The sequence below is a fragment of the Lepidochelys kempii genome, chromosome 1 (assembly GCF_965140285.1).
Source record: "Lepidochelys kempii isolate rLepKem1 chromosome 1, rLepKem1.hap1, whole genome shotgun sequence".
In the NCBI taxonomy this organism is placed as follows: domain Eukaryota; kingdom Metazoa; phylum Chordata; order Testudines; family Cheloniidae; genus Lepidochelys; species Lepidochelys kempii.
Window position 1 is genome coordinate 262,337,474 of NC_136380.1, and position 26,187 is coordinate 262,363,660.

A 26,187-nucleotide genomic window follows, 5' to 3' on the forward strand; every position below is an offset into this window, starting at 1 on the left:
CAAAAAGCAGAAGGCAATAAAAAGAGCACCAAATCTATTACTTTTACGTAATCTCATGATTTTTGGTCAGCCTGATTCATAATTTTTGAACATTTAGGGTTGGCAATATTGTGAAAGTGACTTGAAAGTGTCAATTTCACTCCTGTTTAAGATCAGTTTCTAGTCTATTATTTGGAGTGAGGTAACACCCATACAGGCCCAGGCAGGTGCAGTATAAACTCATGGGGCCTTGCCCTAGTAGGATGTTTCCAAAGTTAAATGATCTACTCCAAGCTTGGCGAACTGCAAAAAGTGATAGAAAGTAATCTAGATTTTTCTACAATTATTTCAATTGTTGCCTTCAAGAGTTAGTAAGAATATACATTAAAATGTTATATCTAACCAGTGTCCCTCCAGGGACTTGATACAAGATGTGAGAACATGTTAGTGTTACAGCTGAGTAGGCCTAATATTTATTTAATTCTCTTTATTTTAATACAGGAATTAGATACAGTGCTCCTATCAGCTAATTTCTAAATTATAATCTGCAGAAAACCCTAGAGTTTTCAGGTGCCTAAGTGTCCCCTGGAATCATGGTTAAAGTTGCCCTCCTCCCCAATCTGAAAAGGTGCTCCTGTTATCTTGGGGCAGCCTGGATCTGGTAGGGGTGGGGGGCGAGTGTCGTGGCAAAGTGTCCATCCTCTCGAGGCCTGGCCTGGCCCTCAGGAAGATGGATGGTGAAGTGCTGCAAGAGGCTGGTGAAGAAGAGGAAAAGCTCCATCCTGGCCAGTTGTTCCCCCAGGCAAACACGGCGACCTGCAAGCGTGGGAGTGAGAAAAGAGGGGAGGAGGAGGATAGAACACCACATGTAAATGACTAGTCACTGAAGGAGTAAGACCTTACTGCGCACCCACAGGTTGGAGTGAACAGAGAATCTGCCTCCATATGCAGCAGATAGTGAGTCTCCCTATTCCCGGACCCTGTGTGAACAGGAACAACTAGGAAATACTTCTCTAGACCAACCAATGTTCTGTTTAATCTGATTCCCTGTCTCTGATTGTGGCCAGCACCAGAAGCTTCAGTGGAAATCATAAAACAAAAGACTCTGTCAGTTGATTTGGAGAGGGGAATTACTGCCTAGTTAGCCTGACTCAAAAGGGTCAGACACTTTAATACACAGGGCTAAATCCTCAGCTGGTTAAATTGGCACAACTCCATTGATGTAAAAGGATCTGTGGTAATTTACAGTTGAAGATCTGTCCCATATGCTCTTTGTGGAATTCTTAACTTCTAGAATCAAAATGGGCAAATAAATGCCTTTAGATAGAGAAATCTGAGGTGGAATAACATGCCCATGCCACCAGACAGGAGATTCTGGTTCAAGTGCGATCTGGGGATCATGTATTTGCCTTGAGTCCAGAAAACCAAAGTGGTACATCTTCACCAATGACCCATCTCAGTCTAAACCACTGCAGCAAGCCTTTGCAGTACTCGTACAAACAGGATCACCTCACCGCCAGCCCGAAAGACTTCACTGGTGCCATATCTACTCCCGTAGCCACTGCAAAATCCTTCTCTTGGTCATTAGGAACCTTTATGACAACACCCCCATCTTCCTCTTTGGACTGTTCTCTCTGAAGATAGTAAAATGAATCTTTGAAGTCTATGAGTTGATAACTGAAGTTATGGGTCAGACCATGATATGAGCTGGGTAAAACTGTGTTATGTGTTGACTCAAAACATCATTCAAACTGCTGTGTGAACACACCCTTCACTTAAGATAGTTGTAACCCACACCTAAAACAAGGCCTAATAGAATCTTTCCAGAAACTAGCATCTGGTGGGTAGGGAGGTCCACTTGCTATTGTGATCGGGTTGGAGGAGGCAGGGGGAAGGGAGTTGTGAGTGTGTGAGAGAACACATGAAAACTGAGAACAGACAAAAACAGAGAGAGAGGCAGAGACAAAAGCAAGAAGGACAAGCCTGTGAGTGCAGTGTGACTCTGGAAAAAAGGTTTTGGGTCTGTTGGCAAAAGAGGCTTGGGGCCATAAGCTAAGAAACTGCTCCTTTTGTTATTGGTTCCTCCTGAATTCAGAGAAGCAGGACTTTGTATGTTCCTTATAAACAAGACTGCATCAAAGAAAATACCTGACTCCTTCAATTTCTACTTCCAACTGGAATGTCCCCAGGGCCCTGAAATTTGACCAGCTGTTCAAGATGGAAAGCGGCAACACTATTATCGAGTGTAGCTATTGAGCAAATAGGAAAGGTAGAGGTGTTGTGCTTTGTGCTGCTAACAAAAAGTCCATCCTTGAATTATGTGAGGCTATAGACCAGCGTGTCCCAAATTTTTTGCCAGCGTGACCCCATTTTAGTGAAGTATTTCCTGATGGAACCCCAGACAACATGGAGGAGCCAAATGGTGTCCTCTGCACAGCACAATCTCAGACATACTGTAAGTGTAAGGTAACGCCATGTGGAGGATACCATCTAGCTCTACGAAACAGTGTCCTCCACCTGGTGCATATGGTGCATGCGAGGTCATGCTGTGCAGAGCAAAATGACGTCCTCTGCACACAAAGGATTGCCCCTCAGGGAACCACTGCTCCAGAGAGAGTGAAAGGCAGGCACTGACAAAGGGTGCAGGGGAGACTCTTATTGCACTGCAGTTTGGCACAAATGGAGGGTGGCTGCGCAATTACCTGTTTATGGACTAAAATAAAATCATAAAACAAAAACTAACTTGGCTTTTAACCAAGGTTACGTCCATGCTTTGAGCTGGAAGGTGTAAGCTCCAGCTCGAGGTGACGTGCCTCTGCTAACTCTGAGCTAGCTAGTGTGCTAAAAAGAGAAGTGTAGCCATGGGGGTGCAAGCAGTGGGAGGGGCTAGCCACCTGAGTAGGTACCTACCATCTTGGACGGGATCATCCTCAGGGCGGCCAGCCCCTCCCATTGCTCACGCTGCAGTGGCTACGCTCCTACATGCTATCACCGAGTTAGCGTGGGTATGTGTCCCCAACCTGGAACATACACCCCCAGTCTGAAGTGTAGATGTACCCGCTGAGCCAATACCTAGCTCAGCTTAGTACCCAGACACACAGAGAACCCCCCAGTACTGCAGAGTATCCTGGAAATGCGTTAGAAGCTGCCTAACTAAGTTTGTGTCACATTTTTTTCTTTGATGGGACCTCAACCCCTCTCTGCCACTGAAACGGTTGGCTGCATTGAAACAAACCTAGAGAGCACCAACCAGTCACTGGGAAAGGTTCTGTGGAAAAGCTATAATACTGCTCAGTGCATAGACCCTCCTGTCGAAGTCCTCATGGTTCACACTGCTGGGACTCCTGGGCTGCACTCGTACAAGCCTGGCAGAGGCAGTGACCCACTGGTTCAGGCTTCCCACTGCTGTTGATGTGGTGACCAGAGGGGTTAGGACAGACCCTACAGCCCCTCCACCAGCCACAGCTGGCCTCCTTTGGTGTGTATCAGAGAATCAGTATTTCCCTCTTCCCATCTCTCTGGTGAGTTGGAAGCATACGGGAAACTGGAAACATCCATCTCCCCTTTATCCCCGACTGATCCATGTTCCCCATTGCAGTGGTCCCAGAGCCTCCAGTAACTAACACCTTCCTTTGATCAGGGTGCCTTGCAACAGATAAAGAAGTATGTGGCACACAATTTTGATCATGCTTTAACAGAAAGCCTTAACTACGACCTCATCCCTTTCCCAATAACACACACCTCACCTGTGTGTGTGCACATTGCTTCTAAACCAGTTCCTGGGACTCCACCTTCAAGCAGATGTACTGAAGTATGAAGTAATTTTTCTGGGGAGATGCAGCATGCTCATGAAGAACAGAGCCTAATGTGACGGCTGGATGTATAGGCTTAAGGGACGGAGGACCTCCTTAACCTGGCAGTTCTGCACTCTTGTAGGATTAGGTAGGTGGCTTTGTTACATAAGCAACCTTAATTGATTTGTAACAATTTATTTTCTATTTAAATAACTACAGCGGTAGAAGGTGAGCAACGAATTAATTAAGGTGAGGGCTTGCCCAGTTTACAGCAGAATGTAGAATATAGGACTGCTTCCCTTTGGCTGAGTGGTTTACATAGGACTCTGGGACAAGATGCTCAGTCTCTCAAGGCCTGACCTGAAGTACAGCATTTCAAGGCCAGAGTTTCTGCACTGGAGAAATAGAGAGAGGGAGCTATTTTGCAGAGATTACATATACTGGTTCCACCAGGGTACTGTAGAACAGGCCCAGCTCAGCACAGACTGCACTGATCTTCCCCTTGAGGAAGCTGCTCTCATGATAAGAGGGACATCTTGCTTTAGAGGAGACTCATTTTCCCATAACTATAGTGGGTCACATCTCATGCACTGTGTCTCATTTCCACAGGGACGGCCTCTGCCAGCTGCTCCTCCCCTTGGATTTACCTGCAGAGAAAGGCAGGAAGGCCTCTCGCTTCACAAACTGCCCATCTGCATCCAGGAAGTGCTCCGGGTAGAACTGGTGCGGCTTCTCCCAAACCGTTTCATCCTTCAGCACCGAGGACAAGTTAGTGATGACTGTCGTCCCCTGATCCACCCCAGAGAAGGAACAGGGTACATAAGAATTGTCACACCAGAACAGACCAGTCCCTCTGCATTCAATATCCCATCTCAAGCAGTGGCCATTGTAGGATGCCTCAGAGGAAGGCACAGAACCCAGCTCAGGTACCTCATTGTATAATCTTATAGCACAATGGAGTGGGACGTTTTCAAGGCCCCAGCCAGGGCACAGCGTGTGCTCTGAAGCCTGTCGCCCTTCTCCATTGCATGCTAGCTAGACTAAGACTTTGTCTACACTAGACTTTTGTTGGTTAAACTTTTGTCATTCAGAGGTGTGAAGAAAAACACACACACCATGAACGACAAAAGTTTTACTGACAAAAAGTGCCGGTGTGAACAGCGCTTTGTCAGTGGGAGAGCTCTTCCTGCCAACTAAGAGCGGCTACCCACCACACCTTTTAGCGGCACAGGTGTCACTAAAAGGTGCATCGTGTACACATAACGTAAGCGTATGCAAGGGGTGTTTTCATGGTCTAATGAGGTTCATGTGATGAAAATTGCTTCTACTCCCCAGTTGCTTCAAATATTTTCTCGAGTTAATTTTAGCTCTGGTAAGAGTGTGCTGACTGAGAGACTCCAAACCGCAATTCTCATTGTCTTCACAGAAAAAGCGAGATCTTTCTCCTCTCAGATGCCTCAGGCCTGAGCTAGAGGAGCTTCCTCTAGGGGCGAAAGTGGAATTGAGTGTTGTGTGGCTTTGGTCTCTCCGATGAGACTGTCACCAGGGAAGGCAGTAATTGCCCGTCATTGTCTCTTGTCCATTTGGAACTGGACTGAGATGCACAGTGGCCTCTGAACACCCTTCAGATAATAGAGTGTTAGTTGCTACTGTTCTGGATTTGAACTGCTGACCTAGCTGGTAGTTTCTATACAGTCAGTCAGCATTACCTTTCTCCACCTTCAAGCAGATGTACTGAATGTTAGAAGGTGCCCAAGACAAAATTATAGTCTCCCCTGTAAGGATTGAAATCCTTAGTAGTGTCTTAGCTCAATTCGTTGTTTTTTCAGATATCCAAAGACCTGTTCAAGATGGAGCTAACCACATAAACAAGGCTGTCTCTGAAGCCCAAGGCCTTTTAAAACTGCACATTTGATAACTCGCCAATGGTTGTGTGATTCAGGGCCTGGTGCTCCACCCCCCTCTGCATGGAACCTTGGGGAGATTCACATATGGAATGTCTGCAGCTGCAGGACATAAGTCTGCAAGGGGAGAGGAGGTCTGCATCCCCTGCCTGGCCATAGATACCTTTGGAATGAAGAAGCCTTGGAGCTCGGTGTCCCGGTATGTCATGTGAGGCATGCCAACAGGAGCGATATCCCCATAACGTTGAGTTTCATGGATCACAGCACTGGTATAAGGCATGTTCGCTTGGTCCTCCATCTGGGGTGACCTGTCCCTGCCAATCACCTTATCAATTTCCTCATGGACTTTACCTGGAAAAAGACCCTTTACATTGAGGAGGATGTAACATATTTAATGATGTACATCAACACCGTAAAAGTGAGGAGCCTACGGATTTACTCTTAGGCTGTAAACTCTCTGGGGCAGGGATTGTCTGTTTATCTTTATTTGTACAGCGCTGAGAACAACAAGGAACCAATCTTGATTGGTGCCTATGGGAGCTATTATAATATAGAAGTGTAATAAGTATACTTAATGTGGGTTAATATTCTGAGAGTTTGTTAACCAGCTTCCTATCAATTATTGAGCAGTTTACAAGTGAGTCATCTCTAGGCAGTGGGTGCTCTAAGTGTGTGGGAGGTGGCTGGTGTCAGGGGCACTTGTTCAGGGGTCAGGAAGGACATCCTGCAGTGGGGAGAGGGCATGGGCCTTGTCTGGATGAACTACTGATTTCTCTCACCCCCACAATCAGAAAGCCTGTTTGATACCCCAGACATGCACTGCCCTGCTTCCCAGCTACTGATTCCTGACCTTGCAATCAGGTCTTGTGTGTTTGTTGAACAGGGAGATTGGTGAAAGCCTCTGGAAGCAAGAGTGCTAGGAAGGCAGAGTTTACCTAGAGATATCTATAGGAGGGTATTGGCCTTGGTTGGGGGCAAGGGCCAAAGTGAGCTCTGCAGACAGTGGGAAAGAGGAATGTGGAATTAGGAGCTGAAGGAGAGCACACTCATCTTTGGTTACTCAGGCCAATTTACATAGTCATCCTCCGTTCTATGGGTTAATAAGCTCATTGTTAGAGACATCCCACATTACCCATACTGTATTTGACCCACTTGTGCATAGGTGCCAACTTTCTAATTTCCTCGAGGGTGCTTGAGCCCCACTCTGCCCCAGTCCCCACCCCCACTCCACCCCTTCCCTCAAGGCCTCACCCCTGCCGTGCCTCTTCTTGCCCCCGCTCTGCCCTGCCTCTTCCTACCCCTGCTCCACCCCCTCCACCTGAGTGCGCCCTGCCCTTGTTCTTCCCCCTGCCTCCCCCCAGCACCTCCTGCATGCCACTAAACAGCTGATCCATGATGGGCAGGGGGAATTGGGGAAGAGCTGATTGGCGGGGCTGCCAGTGGGTGCTGAGCACCCACAATCTTTTTCCCCGTGGGTGCTCCAAGCGTGGAGCACTCATGGAGTCAGTGCCTATGGACTTGTGCCTCTGGCATTAGCACATTCAAGCAGGTTAGCATTTATCCCTGCAGAGACCCTAAGAGAAGGAAGAGTTACCAAGTAGCTACAAGGGTCTCAAAGTGCACTTGTCATGAAGAAAAGTGTGAGTGCTCCCTCTGACACTGAAATCTTGAACAGGGGCTTTCTCTCTCCTTTCTCCCTTCCCACAGGTCTTTGCTCTCCCCCTCAGAGAGTGCTCCACTGGAATTATTCCCCAATCACTGCTGTGACTGCTGCTACGGCAGCTTCATACCCCCAGAACACAAAGGTGACAGCAGATGCTGAACTTGTGCCACACGCTCTCAAAGAAACTGCGGAATCACCTGATCAACATCCTCTACAGCAAACAGGGAAAGATAAAGAATGAGCCCTCAAAAATGGATACTCTCATAAAAAAACAACCTTCCACACAAACTTCCTCGTGGCTGGACTTTACTAAAACTAGACAAGCCATTTACAACGCACACTTTGCTTCTCTACAAAAGAAAAAGGACACTAAACTTTCTCAACTACTACATGCCACAAAGGGCCACAGCAATGGTTCCCTCAACCCACCCAGCAATATTGTTAACCTATCCAACTATACTCTTAGCCCAGCAGAAGCAGCTGTCCTATCTCGGGGCCTCTCCTTCTGCCCCTCCACCCCCAAGAACATGATACAGTTCTGTGGTGACCTAGAATCCTATTTTCGACGTCTCCGACTCAAGGAATATTTCCAACACACCTCTGAACAACATACTAATCCACAGAGACCTCCCTACCAACACTACAAAAAGAAGGATTCTAGGTGGACTCCTCCTGAAGGTCGAGACAGCAGACTGGACTTCTACATAGAGTGCTTCCGCCGACATGCACGGGCTGAAATTGTGGAAAAGCAGCATCACTTGCCCCACAACCTCAGCCGTGCAGAACACAATGCCATCCACAGCCTCAGAAACAACTCTGACATCATAATCAAAAAGGCTGACAAAGGAGGTGCTGTCGTCATCATGAATAGGTTGGAATATGAACAAGAGGCTGCTCGGCAATTCTCCAACACCACTTTCTACAAGCCATTTCCCTCTGATCCCACTGAGAGTTACCAAAAGAAACTACAGCATTTGCTCAAGAAACTCCCTGAAAAAGCACAAGATCAAATCCGCACAGACACACCCCTGGAACCCCGACCTGGGATATTCTATCTACTACCCAAGATCCATAAACCTGGAAATCCTGGGCGCCCCATCATCTCAGGCATTGGCACCCTGACAGCAGGATTGTCTGGCTATGTAGACTCTCTCCTCAAGCCCTACGCTACCAGCACTCCCAGCTACCTTCGAGACACCACTGACTTCCTGAGGAAACTACAATCCATCGGTGATCTTCCTGATAACACCATCCTGGCCACTATGGATGTAGAAGCCCTCTACACCAACATTCCACACAAAGGTGGACTACAAGCCATCAAGAACACTATCCCCAATAATGTCACGGCTAACCTGGTGGCTGAACTTTGTGACTTTGTCCTTACCCATAACTATTTTACATTTGGGGACAATGTATACCTTCAAATCAGTGGCACTGCTATGGGTACCCGCATGGCCCCACAGTATGCCAACATTTTTATGGCTGACTTAGAACAACTCTTCCTCAGCTCTCGTCCCCTAATGCCCCTACTCTACTTGCGCTATATTGATGACATCTTCATCATCTGGACCCATGGAAAAGAAGCCCTTGAGGAATTCCACCATGATTTTAACAATTTCCATCCCACCATCAACCTCAACCTGGTCCAGTCCACACAAGAGATCCACTTCCTGGACACTACAGTGCTAATAAACAATGGTCACATAAACACCACCCTATACCGGAAACCTACTGGCCGCTATTCCTACCTACATGCCTCCAGCTTTCACCCTGACCACAGCACATGATCCATTGTCTACAGCCAAGCTCTGCGATACAACCGCATTTGCTCCAACCCCTCAGACAGAGACAAACACCTACAAGATCTCTATCAAGCATTCTTACAACTACAATACCCACCTGCGGAAGTGAAGAAACAGATTGATAGAGCCAGAAGAGTTCCCAGAAGTCACCTACTACAGGACAGGCCTAACAAAGAAAATAACAGAACGCCACTAGCCATCACCTTCAGCCCCCAACTAAAACCCCTCCAACGCATTATTAAGGATCTACAATCTATCCTGAAGGATGACCCCACACTCTCACAAATCTTGGGAGACACGCCAGTCGTTGCCTAAAGACAGCCCCCCAACCTGAAGCAAATACTCACCAGCAACCACATAGCACACAACAGAACCACTAACCCAGGAACCTATCCTTGCAACAAAGCCCGTTGCCAACTGTGCCTACATATCTATTCAGGGGACACCATCACAGGGCCTAGTAACATCAGCCACACTATCAGAGGCTCGTTCACCTGCACATCCACCAATGTGATCTATGCCATCATGTGCCAGCAATGTCCCTCTGCCATGTACATTGGTCAAACTGGACAGTCTCTACGTAAAAGAATAAATGGACACAAATCAGACGTCAAGAATTATAACATTCATAAACCAGTCGGGGAACACTTCAATCTCTCTGGTCACACGATTATAGACATGAAAGTTGCGATATTACAACAAAAAAACTTCAAAACCAGACTCCAGCGAGAGACTGTTGAATTGGAATTCATTTGCAAATTGGATACAATTAACTTAGGCTTGAATAGAGACTGGGAGTGGCTAAGTCATTATGCAAGGTAACCTGTTTCCCCTTGTTTTTTCCTACCCTCCGCCCCCAGACGTTCTTGTTAAACCCTGGATTTGTGCTGGAAATGGCCCAACTTGATTATCATACACATTGTAAGGAAAGTGATCACTTTAGATAAGCTATTACCAGCAGGAGAGTGGGGTGGGGGGAGAGAAAACCTTTTGTAGTGGTAAACGCCCATTTTTTCATGCTTTGTGGGTATAAAAAGATCTTCTATACTTTCCACAGTATGCATCCGATGAAGTGAGCTGTAGCTCACGAAAGCTTATGCTCAAATAAATGGGTTAGTCTCTAAGGTGCCACAAGTACTCCTTTTCTTTCTGTGGAAGATGCAGGGTTGGGAGAACCGGTCACATCTCCACCAGTCCCCTTGCTTACACTGTATGTCAGGGTGGAGAAGCATGAACAGCAATGCCCAGCGCAGGGTGGTGGAAGTGGTCTCAGTGCCACCGGTAAACAAGTCAACTGTTACCATACGAAGGTTGTTGTCATTGAAACTGCTCCCCGCATGCTCTTTAGCCTGAAGAGAACAAAGGAGAGCAAGATTTGACCTTAGATTTTTGTTGTGGAGAGAGGAGCAGAATTGTAGATAGTAGTAATTCATATTCTCAGACTGAAAGGTTGAATTGTTTGCAGAGTGCAGCAAAACACGTACATATGACAACAAACGCTGTAATGACTCCTTGGTCACATACATTTCAAGGTAATCATTTATTCCACACATCATGGACTTATGCTCAGGACCTTCTGCTCCAAAAACACAGGGTATGTCTACACTGCAATATAAGCCCAGAGTTAGTGGCACTTGACTCAGCTGACCCTGGGTTAGAGAACCATGGGCTTGAGCATCTACACCAGGGTAGTCAATAGGTGGACGGCAGGCCAAATCTGGACTGCTAGATGCTTTTGAACAGACCTTGAAATCTTTTTACTTACTTCTTATCATTATTGTTGTTATTTTTTTATTATTTTCCCTGTAGTCTGGACCTTGCCTATACCTTGACCAAGAAATGTGGACCCTGACAAAAAATTGACTACCCTTGCAGAAGTCTATGCTGATTATCAACCCTACGTTAAGAATTTTCGAGCCCAGGCGTGAACCTGGGGTTCTGGCATCCACACAGTAGCAGGCAGACCTGAGCCAAACCAACCATATCCCAGACTCCCTAGCACCCCCCCAGAGTGTGGCCGCTCTAGCCTTTGACTGTGGGGAAGCTTCATGCCAACCCTGCACGTTACAGGAAGCGTGACCAGCCTGCCAACACTGCCTGCCGAGCAACATGGAAGAGGCCCCTTTTCAAGAACTTTTTTTGCTTGCGCTGTCACGCCTGGGTCAGGAATTGGGCAGTTTCCTTGAGGCACTGGTGGACATTTCAGCGGCATTTTCTGACCCACCAAAGTCCAGGGGTGCAGGAACAATTTTTATAGTGGGGGTGCTGACGCTGGAAACCATGTATTTGGTCTGTGTTATTACTGCTTTAAGCCAGGGGGTGCGGCAGCACCCCCAGTTCCAGCACCACTGCCAAAGGCACCTGAAAGAGTTTATGAAGATGGAGGAGGAGTACCCAGGCACGGCAGACTCCCACTGGCTGATGCTGCTCAGTACACTCAGCATACATGCTGGAAACTCTGCCCACAGTCTCTTGCCACCAGAGTTAAAGGAGGGTCTCCAGTCAGTCTTAGAGATTTGTGCCTTTGCAACCTCAAGAGGTCAGTGTGATCACTCTCACTTGATCAGGTCAGAAATTCCATGTTGTAGCGAGCAGGGTGCAGCCAACATGCTAGCCAACCAATTAACATCAGGATTCCAAAAGTTCATATACGTACCTGGGAATAACAATCTGACAGGCCCTATTCCTGCCCTGGTAGCTTCTATGAGAACAGGACCTCAGTGCTACCTACTGAACCAACAGTCTCATTTTCTACAAGACAGGTCTCCCCACCAAGTACTCTTCAGGGCCACCGTGCTTAGCATAGGAGATATGACAGGATCACAGCAGGAAGTAGTCTGGCTATCTTTTGTAATGCTGTGGATTTTATGTGTCTGTTTTCTAAGCGTTTCTTATCTCGATTTTCTCAGAGCAATTCTGTAAATTTGGACTTAGACTTAACATGGGCAATAACTAATATGCTATTTAAGAGCCAATTAAAATGTAATTAGCTTTGTTTACGACTCAGAACAAGAAGTTGACATTTAGAAATTTCCCACAAAATGAAAGTTTTTCAAAAAGGATTTCAGGTTAATCAAAATTTAAAAAATACTATAAAATAAAAAAAGCAATTAAGTAATTTCTAAATGAAAAATTGAAATGTGCTGTTCTGACAACCTCAAAACAGAATGTTTCAGCCCTATAAAAATATTTCATTATGATTTTTTCTAAATGAAATTTTGTCAAAAGTGAAATATTTCCATGTTTCATTGTTTCATGTTTCAATTTTGCAACCAGCTGTTCTAGAAAAATATAAAAACAGATTTGGTTTTTGTTCTGGAACATTTTTCCATTCAGGAATTCCCAGCAGCCTGCCTTTGAACAAAGCTGTGACTTGGAAGGATGAAGGATGAAGGATGAAGAAAGTCTTTACTGTGACCTTTGCCAAAATGATTAAAAAGTGTCTCTAAACTGTACATGGTTGGCTTATCTCAGGGCTTTTCCACAGCCAAGTGAGCTAAGGACTCAGGTACCACACCCACTAGAGTCAATGTGAGTCTCACCTTTGACTTCTTGGGGCACTGCCTTAGGCTGTAAGTGCCTGGCTGTATAAGTACAAAGTTCCAAATATCAGCCTATTCAGCTGATTTCTGAGCATGAAGTCATTAGGCTCACCAGATAAGTGAAAACCAGAAGAAACAGAACAGCGATCTGTTCATAGCAGTTCTATTCGCAATAGGATTTTACTTGTAAACTTTACAACAAGGGACAAGGGAAGCTAACATGGAGTTTTCCCATCACTAATGTATTCACAGAGCCAAAGAGATCTACACCTGCCCTTCTCCTCCTACCTTCTCTATCTCTTGCAGAAAAGCATCAGTGAAGTCTCTCTTTTGGGTAGGATTCCAGGTCGCCCTGTGCTCCTTCACAAGGTCATCTGTGAACTCCAGGACATCCTTTTGGGCTCGGAAGATGCTCTGTTGCACTCCAGGGATGCGCAGCAGCCACGGTACTACAATAAGGAGCTAAGATAACAGAGTGAGAGAGAAAACCACACCCTATGGCTCTCAGAAAAGAATCACTAAAATACATCTAACTGATCAATAAAATGGCAGTTTCTTACCGACCAAATCATATGTGCTGAGTTACCTGGGGCAGGAATCCAGCTTCTTCGTCCAAGGCCTGTTCAAACAATTGCAGCATCCTCTGAAATTTCTTATTGTCATAGTCAAAGCGCTGACCATAGATAAGGGAGCAGATCACGTTGCTAACTGCTTTGTTTATAAGAAAATGTGGATCAAAAGGACGGCCTGAAAAACATACAAGACCAACCAAAGACATTAGGAGGCACAGCATCATTGCAGCCTGCCCCTCACTGCATGGAACATACTGAGCAAGAACCGCTAACATTTCAAGACTGCTTACAGAACAAACCACTTGAAAGTCCATGCTCATGTAAGCTGGGGAAGTTAAAGATGTCTCACATACTAACAGGGTTGGGCCTGCTCAATACTTGGAAGAGAGACCACCATGGAAAACTTAAGAATTGCAGGTTTGTGCTGCGGACTCAGTCATTAATACTCATCTCTTTGCCTCGGGACTGAACCCGGGCCGCCTGTGTACAGACAGATGTTACTGTGCTGCTACAGACATTTTTAAGTTGAGGCATAAAAGTGACGTCCTTAAAGACGTCATGGCATGTTTTGGAAGTGTCTTCGTGTTGATGCCTTCACCAGATTCCAGTTGAGGTAATTACATTCTACCAACCTAAAATTCCTCTTGCACATTCAATTGGAGGTGTCGGGGTTTTGGTTTTGTTTTACTTCCCATCACAAACTGTCATGTTAAAACAGCTGTCAGGTTCGACCCCACAGGTGGCTTCATGATAGTGCTGGATGAATGATCACTATGTGTCTGGTCTCCAAAGCACTTTAGTATCCTTCTAGCTATCAGGGATTATGTAGAAATGTGAGATACTGTGTTATTATTCCTTCCTTCATAATCAGTCATATTATCCTTTCATTTCCTTATCTGTGGAAGTCATATTGATCCCCTGCCCCATCTCCCTTGATGCTGCAAACCTTTTTCAGAACTGATTGCAGAGCATAGAAATCCAGCTTCCTCGGTCACACGCTGCTCCAGGGATTTCTTTCCCATCCCAAAGTTCCTTAAGGTGGAGAGTGCAAATCTCCTTTGCTCCTTCCACGCATGACCATATCTTGCAAGCACCACCCCTGGAAAGTATTAATAAACAAGAGATGTAATAAGCTCTGGGAGCACACCATGCAAAATTCGCTGGACAGCAACAAAATAGAGCTGACCTGGAGGGACTGGCTTCTGAGGAAGGATAAAAGGAACCAAGTATAGCTTGGCCAAATGGCAACTAATGGGAGCTATTATTTCAGCCTTCATAGGTGTAGGTGGTTAGTGCAGAAGGAGAGGGATTATTCATGGAGGGCCAAGGTATAGCTAGGAGTAATGGGATGAAATTCAGGGCCAGATCCGCAGCTCGTATAATCGGATACAATTAATGGAGCTAAGCCATGCTATACTCTGAGGGTGTGAGCCTCAGGTTGGATGTCAAAAAACATTTCCCAATGATTAGAGCTACTAAACTACTCAATAGTCTCTCAAAGGAATTAATGGATGCCCCACCACAAGTCATTTAAAATTGGATTGGACAAAGCACTGGAGGGCCTACTATAGGGAGCATCCCTGCATTGGCCAGAGCAAGGGTGGCCAACCTGAGCTTGAGAAGGAGCCAGAATTTACCAGTGTACATTGCCAAAGAGCCACAGTAACACATTAGCAGCCCCACATCAGCTCCCACCCACCCCACCCCGCGCCTCCCGCCCACCGGCAGCCCCGCTGATCAGTACCTCCCCCTCCCTCCCCGCACCTCCCAATCAACTGTTTTGTGACGTGCAGGAGGCTCTGGAGGGGAAGGGGGAAAAGTGACGGCATGGCAGGCTCAGGGGAGGGGGCGGGAAGGGGTGGAGTGGGGGCGGAGCCAGGGGTTGAGCAGTGAGCATCCCCCAGCACATTGGAAAGTTGGCACCTGTAGCTCCAGAGTCAGTGCCTATCCAAGGAGCCGCATATTAACTTCTGAAGAGCCGCATGTGGCTCCGAAGCCACAGGTTGGCCACCGCAAGGCCAGAGTATGGGCCAGGGCGAGGTTGAGAAGATGTGACTCTACAGATATTTTTCCAGCTCTAATCTTTGTTATGAAAGTGCTTTGGGATAACCCGAGAGGATTCCAGCCCAACAAGCCTCCTTTTTAGGTTGTATTTCTTTCTACCCTCCCCCACTTTCACTCTTGGGTCCTGGAGGTTCCTTGGAAGGAGGTTATTTTTTTTTACAAGCCGAGGAAGGTGCATACATATGGTGAGGGGTAGGACTCCGCCAGTTCTGACAGTGGCAGCCAATCGGTATTGATTGGCATGTACATCCCACTGAGCATTTCAGAACGGCCCTGTCTTAGTAGTTGTTGCAGCGCTGAAGTTGGGAAGGAGAGTCCCCAGTTCCATCTCGCCTGACTTCCTCCTCGCGAGAGGGAGTGTCAGGGGCAGACTCCACCAAAAGCAACGTCAACAGAGGGACAAGAGGGGGAGGCAGCTCACTCCTTAAGACCCCTCCAACCTCTCCAGGAACTCAAATGATAAAGCCAGTCCTCTGGCAACACTACCAGAGAACTGTGTTAGTTTCCAAGATACTTGCCTGCGGAGTTCTCTCCATAACCCAAGTGCTCATGTATAGGAAAGTATGGTCGGTCAGCAAAGTCCTCTGATTTCTGGATCAATGCTTCCTTTACTGCTTTGAATCCATTCACTACTATCAGATTACTCCAGCAGTTCTGAAGACTAAAGACATCTCCATGTTTTTTACTCAGCTGTCAAGAAAAGAAAAAGGAAAAATATACTGTTGGAAGCCAGATGACACTTAAATTTGCTGGAAGGCAAGCCTGAAAAATATCATCTTGCATTTCTGTACGCTCTCTAACTTAGAAGGATCTCAGAGCACTCTGTTGGGCTTGTTAGCTAATCACTGATGTGCAGCCGCCTCTGGAGTGGAACAACTCACAGCATCACTACACAGCCACTTACACAGGGAGTGAAGAACACCACCATTGTCAGATGAAGGTGCAGGAAGAGTTTGTCAGCAGAACGTAACTAACCAAGTTGAAATTTGGCCAGGGATCTTGTGAAAGTGTCATGGGGTCTTTAACGACTACCAGAGGTCAGGACCTCTTTTGGTGTCTTCAAGGATAACAGACCCAAGCGTACATTGTTCCTGGTGTGGCACTGGTTTAACCACTGACACAGACAGCCTCCTACAATGCTTCCTGCAGCACATGGCTTTGCCTAGGCGATATCCCATTCAAGTACTCACCAGGCCCAACCTTGCTTCGGTTATGAAATCTGATATTACCACAGAGGGTACAGCAGTGCTGCCTACAGATACACACAAAATAAAAATTACTGACATAAGGGATTGGGGGTGGGGGAGGGCGTTTCCTGGGATGCTGGCAAACGAGGTGCCAGCACTTGCCCAGGCTGCAGGCACTAGCTAAGAACTAACAAACTCATAGCTGGAGACCAGACCAGGTCACCTGTATGTTAGTTTGCTCAAAGTAGGTATTAGTCTTACAAGAATGTATTTCGTGTTTAGACCGGGGGTGGCCGACCTGTGGCTCTTCAGCACTTAATGTGCGGCTCCTCCTATAGGCACCAACTCTGGAGCTGGAGCTACAGGCGCCATCGTTCCAGTGTGCGGGGGGTGCTCACTGCTCAACTGCCACAGGCCCTGCCCCCGCTCCACCCCTTCCCGCCCCCTCCTCTGAGCCTGTCCTGCCCTCGCGCCTCCCCCCTCACTCAGAGCCTCCTGCACACCAGAAAACAGCTGATTGGGAGGTGTGGGGAGGGAGGGGGAGGTGCTGATCGGTGGGGCTGCCGATGGGTGGGAGGCGCTGGGAGCAGGGTGGGGGAGCTGATGAGGGGCTGCTGATGTATTACTGTGGCTCTTTGGCAATGTACATTAGTAAATTCTGGCTCCTTCTCAGGGTCAGGCTGGCCACCCCTGGTTTAGACTATGAAATGCTTGTGAGTTGCTGCAGGCGTTAATCTCACTTGCAATGTCGGTGTTCCACGCCACAAGAAAATCTGTACATTTTGCTTTATAACTTTGAAATGTCAGCTCTGAACTTGTGAACCAGGCACAGGACTCCTCCCCCACCCCATCCAGAAGGACTATCAAATTCAGCTGCGTCAAGGAACATTGCAATACAAAGGACTGGTTAAGGACCCTATCCCACCTTGGAAATGCGATGTGCAAGGAAGCTTGTTCTGTGGACTTTGAAGCTGAATGAAGGAAATAAAACAAAGTCACAGGAAAATTTTCCATCTGTTTGGCTGTCTGAACTCTGACAGGGCTAGAGATCCCCAGGGCTGCCTGCTGGGTCTGCCCCGAAAGACACTTTGAATAGACACATCACTGCAACTTGGTCACTCTTAGGATTTAGATGGTAACTCATCTGTGAGTATATGTTTGCTTGCTTGAACCTGCAATTAACTTTGTAATTTCTTTTTCCTAGTTAACAAACCTTTAGATCATTTATTACAGGATTGGCTACAGGTGTTGGCTTTGGTGTAAGATCTAGGGTACCAACTGATCTGGGGTAACTGACTGGCCTCTTGGGACTGGGAGCAACCTGAATGTGGGGTGATTTTTGGTGACCATTTATCACTAAGTCCAGTTTGTCTGGGTGGCAAGATAGACTGGAGAGTCTAAGGGGACTGTCTGTGACTTTATGGTAAGCCTGTTATAGTGATCCAGGAGCAGGGGTGCTGGAACGGTGGCGCGGGGGAGGGGGGAGGGAGTCATGGCCCCCCAGTTTTAAAATTGGGAGGGCCAGGCCTGCCCACTTTTTAACATGGGCGTAATTTGGGGGGCAGAGGGCTGCAATCCCCCTCTTCCCCAGCTGCAAGCCTCGGGCAGGCATGGAATGGCACAGGCAGAAATCATCCGCTCCCCCGCCACTAAGCGTAGCCTCTGCCTGCAGCACCAGCCTCTTCCCGTTGCTAGCCCCTCTCAGTGGCCCCACCCCTGCTCCTCCTCTTCTCCCCGATGCCCCATCCCCTGGACAAGGTGGAAGTCAGAGCCGGACAACCACCGAGGGAGCCTGGGCCACTGTAGGCAGTCCTGGACCCTCCACCTGCCCTGGGTGGCATGGCCCGGTGGGGGCGAGGGGACAGGCTGGGGGCTGCTCTTGGGCACCCCAGCCCCCTGACCGGGTTCCCTGGGTGGCTCTTACCACCACCAGGCTCTGGCTTCCAGAACCTGAAGGGAAGAGGAGGAGGAGGGGGAGGAGCTACGGGGAGGGCAGGGTAGAGGGAAGAGGAAGGGTAGGGACATGGAGCAGGCTGGGAGGCTCTCTGAGGCAGAAGTGGCTCCATCCTGCTCCCCGCCCAGCTGCCTGGGAAAGCAGCCGAATGTGCCGGGGGAGAGACACAGGAGAGGACAGAGCCCCTCTCCCTCCTTGCCTCCGGCAGGCCAAGCTGCGGGGGCACTTAACCCCCCATGCCCCTCCTACACATTGCCTCTGACTCCACGAGCACAAAATGTGCCTCATGTAAGGGAGGACCAGGGCCACTGTACCCTGGTGACAGACAGGCATTGCAGAGTGCAAAGCAGAACAGTTTAAAGCAATTATCAAATACCCCAAATTTAACCTTTTTTCACCTATGATTTGTGGGATTTCTTGAGGATTGTCCACACATTCTCCACAGGGAGAAAATGCACTTCTGGGCCAAGAATTTAGGTACAGAAAAACCACAAGTAGTTGTTTTATGTGTATATGAAAAACAAAAAAACCCAATCTATTGTGTTCCTGCTTTTCTACAGTAGCTTTCCTCTAAGCCACGGTTGGGCAATACTTTTCACAAGGGGGCCACTCCAGGAATTTTGGTAAGTCGTCATGGGCCGCACATTTCTACTATATTAATGGCCGTGGTGCGGGGTCTGGGAGGGAGTTTGGTGCAAGAGGGGGCTCCAGGCTGGGGCAGGGAATTGGGGTGCAGGAGGGGTGTGAGATCTGGGAGGGAGTTTGGGTGCAGGAGGGAGCTCCAGGCTGGTACAGAGTGTTGGGGTGCAAGAGAGGGTGAGGGGTGTGGGCTGTGGGAGGGAGTTTTGGTGCAGGAGGGGGTTCTGACCTGGGGCAGGGGGTTGGGGTGTGGGAGTGGGTACGAGGTGCAGGCTCTGGCTGAGAGGAGCTTACAACAGGTGGCTCCCGGCAGGCAGCGCAGAAGGGCTCAGGCAGGCCGCCTGCATGCCATGGCCCCATGCCACTCCCGGAAGCAGCTGTGGCCAACTGCTGCTGGCACGTCTCTGTGCGCCCCTTGCGGGGAGGGGGCAGCAGGTCTCCGTATGCTACCCGTACTCGCAAGCACCGCCCCCGCAGCTCCCATTGGCTGGTTACCAGCCAATGGGAGCTGTGAGGACGGTGCTGGGGGCAGGGTCAGCGTGCAGAGAGACATGCCAGCAGCAGCCAGCCATTTCCGGGAGCAGCATCCTGGAGATAAAGGACCAGGACCTGGCCAGTGGCGCTGGAACAGTTTTAGAGTGGGGATGCTGAGCTCTGCCCCCCCTTACCGTGTCCGTGCCCCTCACCGCCACCTAGAGCTGGGGCTGGGAGCAGGGCTGTGGTTCTGGGAGGGGGGGACATAGATAGGGGTAAGGCGGCCGAGGCTGGGGTGAGACTGTGAGAGTGAACGTGGGCTGTATGGCACCATAGTAAAAACTGAAAAATGTTTCATGATCATTTTATTAGATTTAACTCATGTTTTAAAATCATCACACAAATTAAAGTTGGCTACTCAAGCCTTCTATGAAGCACTATGTCTACATCCTTCATGGTTTCTTGTTATAATTTTGCACAATTCTGTTAATGAACTTCTTGAATGCAATGCTTTCATCTTTGGTGGCTTCTTGTGTGTCCGGTTCTTCCATTCAATGATGAAAAAGAATGCTCAACTGTAGCTGTTGTGACTGTGCGTAGCAAGAGATGAATTCCTACTTCTTTCATCCCAGGAAACGGAACACAAAGATCGGGTCGAGCCACTAGTGATGATAAAAAAAAGAAGTTGAAGTCAAATCTTCATTCATTTGTCGTATGATATTCCACTCTGTGTTCAAATTCTCTATTCTGTCCTGATCCCATGGCAGCCTCATTGCTGGTAGTGCCTCATTCCACTCAACTGTCAGTGTTTTATAAGACAGGGATCTGTAAAAGCTACGTAGAGGTTGAGTAGAATCTAGAAGTCGCTGTTGTAGATTTTTAAGAATCAAGTCTGTGTACTTTTTCAGTTGTCTTAATAAACACTTCTTGTCCTCTTCACTTAAGGATTCAATATAAATGCCTTCATTAGTCAACTTCTGGACTGAAGTCTTTGCTTCTTCCAGTACTTTTTCAATGGATGGCTCTCTGATTGATCCAAATGTAGCTTCTATTGCTGGACAAAGATCTACTACTGTTGTAGCAGATGCCTGGATGGCATTGTTTAATGACCCAAGTGGTTTCAACAGTAGACTTACAAGAGAGAGAATGGCAATAGTCTTCTCTGAACATAGTAGCAAAAGTAATCCACTAGCCTCACTACTTAGATCCATCCCATCTTGGTAGATACTTTCCAAAGCCAGTAATAACAGCTGAAGTAATTTTAAGACAACAGCCAAGGATCGCTCATGAGAAAGCCAGAGGGTTTTCCCAGGTTGGACTAATTTGAACTTCAGTCCCAGTGTATCTTCTATATTTTCCAAGATATTCAGTCTTTTTAGACTCTTGCTGAAAAAAGAATATAATGAAGACATTGAATTTATAGCTTTTTTAATGTCTTTTGAAGATTCTGCTGCTCATACTAGTGCTAGTTGGAGTAGATGGCCTCTGCAGTGTGTATAGGAGAGATTAGGGTTACACTTTTCTCTGAGCAAAGCTTGTACTCCACCACGTCTTCCAGAGAAGTTTGCAGCTCCATCAAATGCACAAGCAGCCATCTGTTTGGGGTCCAATTGACAAGCATTTAACTCTTCTAAGATGTGGGTTGTCACAGATGAAGCCGATGTGTCTTCTATAACTTGAACATCTAGAAATGCATCTACTGGCCTACCCTTGACATCAAGATAACGTACACAATGACTTAATACTTGATGACCATTTGCATTGGTGCATTCATCAGCCATGTATGGAACTTTTCTGAATGCAGTGAGAGTTCTTCACTTTTTCAACTGTTGAGTCTTTCAGTGTTGCACCATATGCTTCTAGCCAGTCAGTTGAGTTTCTTGCAGAAAGACAGTGAGCATTTGCTGGTCTTGTTCAGAACCAGTGTTCAACTTCAGGATTAAAAGTGACAATGCGCTTAACATTGGCCTCCAGTTTTGTAGTGTGTGGTATCTCTTGCCTACATAGAAAGTATGATGCCACAGCCACGTTTGTTCGCATGAACTGTGTTGTGTAACAGCCTCATTAACACTCACCAGTGTTGTCCTTGGTCAGTGGAGACTCAGAGTTCAGAGGTGTTTTCACATAAGTTCACCTCCCAGGTGGGAACCAAGAAGGCACCTTGCTCATTCCTCCAGCTGCTCACTGTTCGCTCTGGCCACTATTGTTCATTGTGCCACTGTTCACTCCATCGCTCTGTTGCCAATGGCCCTGCACTGTTACCTTCTGCTGCCACCTGCCACTGTGACCTCTGCGAGTTGATCTCTTGATCTCGACTCTCAATGATTTCAGCTGAGCTCTTGGTGGGGGCACCTCGCTGCTAGTGCAGACTGGGCCGTCTCTTCCACAGAAACACTGTCCCACAGCAGGTCTGAGCACTTAGACCTGATTATCAGTGATTTCAGCTGTAGTGGTCATTTTACAGAACAAAAGACTATCTATGGAGCCTAATCAGCTCTGTCTTTAAACAGTGGAGAGGGGCAGGTCAAATAGTACTTGTGACTCAGGCAGACCATCAAGCAAAACACCTGTCCCCACCCTCTCTCTTGATGCCCTCAATCAGCAAAGGCTAAGTACAGTTCTACTGCCCTTTACTCCCACAATAAGAATAACTACATTTCATAACCTCCCCACCTCCACCCCCACATTCAAGTGATTTGTAACCCAACCCCAGCCAAAATCTATCACTTGGGCAACACAGCTCTGTTTGCTGGACACCTCGGTAGATTACGTGTGAATGTAAAAACAATCTGGTCCTGAAGCCTTTCCCCACAGCCCCCAGCTCATCACTGGCTGTCAAGAAGAGCCTATTTAGACTTTGCTTACAAATCATAATTTGAAATTATTAGGTTGGCCAACATCACCGAAATGAATGCACCGACATGGTCATAAAAACAACAGCTGTATAAGGAAGCTAGTCTATGTTCATACTTTTCAAATCTATTATACTTTTTCAGATACACGTATTTTATTATACACTGTATATGCTTTTAAAGTGTGTATTAATGTTTCAATTTCAATTCACATTTCCAAACAAACACTAAATTGGCAACACTGCATGTAACTAGTTCACAAAACTGGGGGGAGGGGTGTGTGTGTGTAGGGAAATCCTAAATAAAGGTTTCAGAGTGGCAGCCGTGTTAGTCTGTATTCGCAAAAAGAAAAGGAGTACTTGTGGCACCTTAGAGACTAACAAATTTATTTGAGCATAAGCTTTCGTGAGCTACAGCTCACTTCATCGGATGCATTCAGTGGAAAATAAATAAAGGAAAATTTACTCTGGACATCAAGAAACAAATCCTCAGCGAGAGGCATATCAGACTGGGGAAGTTTCCTAGGAGAAGTGATGAAAGCCTCATTGCTGGTCATTAAAACTGGATAAAGCCCTCAGGGGCATACCACTAGAAGGGAGAGGGGTGGATAAGAATAGGCCATTTCTAGATTTCCATGATTCTGTAAGTAAAAGGAGCTGTTTTCGTTTCCATTCTGTGAGAAATGCAAAAAAGCAAAACGAAATTGTGTGAAATGGAAATAGGGACAGAAAAGGGAATAATATGTTGTTACCAAAAATGTGGAGTTAAAACAGCTACAGGTCAAAAGAGTTGTTGCTAGCATTGTCATAATCTGATTTGATCTGGAAACTCAAAAGCTCTTTCTACTGCATGGTAAAAACAAGAACCAGACCCAGTTTCTCTTGACTGGAATGTTGAAAGGTACCAGCCTAGAAAAGGGGCCTCTGGCATTTGGCAACTACAGTCACAACATATAATATGATTTAGTTGTCACAAGCTGCATCAGTAGTTTCCCAGACAGGACAAAGCATTCACTTGCAACAACTAACCCTGCAGAGGTTGTGTGTGCTCTTGTTAGCGCAGACACAGCCAACAAGCACATGCTAAAGTTTCCTGGAGATTACATAAAAGCATATCCTGGAGATTACGGTTTTGTTCACTTTTGCTGAGATTCTTAATCATTTCTACAAGGAAGACTGTCGTCCATGCAGCCACATCCCAAAACCAGAGAAATTTTTGAATGAATGGATCTGAGCAGAGACAAATGCATTTTCATATACAATAAATCTTTCACTAGCCCTTTTCATCCCAGAGGATACAGATGGTACATAAAGGGACCACTGAAGTGCAGCCATCTCGGAGGCGGAATGCAGCAGCTGTTTAACAGTGCTATTGTGCAACAGCCCAGTACACTACTTCTACAACTGAAATGACAGGGAGAAGCTAAAGAGAGAGAGAGAGAGTCTGTGTGTGTAAGTATCACTCTCCTCCAGTGCTATCACATTTGCAGAGAATTCGCCTGGACTCGGGAGTGGAATGTTGCCCTCTGGATTCTAGAGCCAGAGCAAAGCCAAAGCAGATACAGGAGAACCTTGCAGTTAGGGACACCTTGGGAATGGAGATTGTCCATCTGTAACTCTGAAGAAGAGGTTAGCGACATCAACCACAGGGGGCGTTGGGGTTGGGGTTGCAGCTGCAGGGTGGGCGGTGGAGTCAGGGCGGGGGCAGGGAGAGTTGGAGCTTCTGACCCTCGAGTCGAGGTCCAGGGCGGGCAGAGCGCTCAGGGCTTCTGCCCAGCAGGAGCACCAGGGCTCAGGGCTTTAGACCTGGGGGGAGGGGCTTCAGCCCCATGTCTCTGCTCCTGGCTTCTGCCCCAGCCCGCAGGGGGCGCTTGGTCTCCCCATGGCTCCGTTCCCAGCTTCAGCAGGGGGCACCAGGGCTTGGGACTTTAGCTACAGTGAGAGCGCTGGGGCTGAAACCGGTGCTCCGCTGCTAGCTAAAGCCCTGAGCCCTGGCGCCCCCCCCACCCTCCCCCAGGGCTGAAGCTGGGAACAGAGCTAGCAGCCCCATCCCTCCCATGTCTAAAGCCCTGAGCCCCGGTGCTCCCAAGGGTCAGAAGCCCCGAGTCCCCCCAGCCCTGATTCCCCCACCCTGCAGCTACAGCCCCAACCCCCTTGGCTGAAGCCCTGGGCCCCAGGCAGTAAGGTATTTGCTTTTTTGGAGGGGGGGGTGTCTGCACTGCTGCCTGCCTGATTCATTGAGGACTTCCAGTTCCAGAGGGTATCCGGTTGACCGGTAAGTCCACAACTCTGGTGTTCCTATCTTTGAGGTTCAACTGTAATCAGAGAGCATTAGAGCCCCTCCTCCCCTAGGGGGACTGATGGCTACTGTGTTGGAAAAGCCCCAGGCAGGTAAAATAACTCATCCAGCCCGCACCAGCTACATTAACGAACCACCAGCCCACACCAGCCCCGCTCCCCAGCACGCTGGGCTCTCCAGCCCCTCTGGCACTGACCTGGGTAAAGGAGACGTGCGGGTTGTGGAAGTCGATCTGCAGCATGGTCCCAAGGAAGGGCAGAGAGCTCGGCCCTGGTGGGTAGCGACTCCAGCGCTTCCTGCGCTTCAGGAAATCAAACAGCAGAGCTAAGACTGTGAGGGCTATGCCCAGGGCTGGGAGGTTGTTCCCGCAGGATCGAAGCTGGGACCAGAGCCACAGGAGCAGCTCCATGATCTCTCTTTGCTCTCCTTCCCGTGCCTTCACCTCTCCCCCGGGCCTCTTTTTCCTGCTCCTGTTCTCTCACTCTTTGCTGTTTCTGCCTCCCCAGTTTCCTCCACCCATTCCCCTTCTCTCCCTCCCGGTTTATTTCTCAGACACCCGCCCCTCTCTTGCTACTGTCACAGCTTGGAGCTCCTTGGCCAGAATTGCTCTGTAGTCCCTCCTCTGCCCAGACAATACAAACTGCAGGGGAGTAGTCGTGAAGGGTGGCCCAACCTCTGTAAAAGGAAAAGGGCATAGCTCTATTTCCAGCATTGTAGTATGTAACATGAGGGAGAGAGGCACCTCCTGATGCCAACTGGCAGAGGTGCACAGAGTTTGACAGGAATCCCCCTGTATAATGTATAATAATAATGATGTATAATAATTCACTAACTGGTGGCATGTGAGGTTTGGTGTAACGTTCATTGTGGCATCTGACTCTTTGGTATCCTACCTTTGAACTGACGTTGTTCAATGTGGTTTGGATTAAAATCTCATGTCTGCTTACCAAGAATTCTACACATGTCTCTTCTGCCCCCTGGCTTGGTTCTATCACTGCCATCTTCCTGCTCTCTGCGCACAGCAATTTGGAGGCATTATATATGTGACACCGAGAATACATGTAAAGAATAGGAACAGTGAGCATATTTTTCTCCACATTTTCAAGCAAGGGAGTAAACCATAAATGTAGCAGTGATGGTAAGTAATGCCTATGGAGAGATGTAGGTCGCATGGGAGATAGCTTCCCAAAGTGATAGAATAAGGTGTGAAATCATGCTGCTTGGGAAGCTATCCCCACTTGATCTACATTCCTTGTGTAGACATTAACCCATAATGAAGTGGTTTATCCAGCAAGGAAGTGGTAATTAGGACAGGTTTCAGAGTAACAGCCATGTTAGTCTGTATTCGCAAAAAGAAAAGGAGTACTTGTGGCACCTTAGAGACTAACCAATTTATTTGAGCATAAGCTTTTGTGAGCTACAGCTCACTTCATTGGATGCATACTGTGGAAAGTGTAGAAGAT

The 26,187-nt window shown here is 47.6% G+C and overlaps 1 protein-coding gene across 1 annotated transcript; it reads right to left on the reverse strand.

Moving 5' to 3' along the window:
• Nucleotides 1-616: 616 nt before the first annotated feature.
• On the reverse strand, nucleotides 617-25,221 carry LOC140904902 (cytochrome P450 2D14). Its single transcript, XM_073327258.2, has 9 exons — nucleotides 24,921-25,221; nucleotides 15,839-16,010; nucleotides 14,203-14,355; nucleotides 13,271-13,431; nucleotides 12,973-13,146; nucleotides 10,350-10,491; nucleotides 5,841-6,028; nucleotides 4,421-4,562; nucleotides 617-795 (listed from the first exon to the last, which is right to left on the reverse strand). Exons 1-9 carry the CDS (start codon nucleotides 25,131-25,133, stop codon nucleotides 617-619), a joined length of 1,524 nt encoding a protein of 507 aa, XP_073183359.1. The 5' UTR covers nucleotides 25,134-25,221.
• Nucleotides 25,222-26,187: the final 966 nt, after the last annotated feature.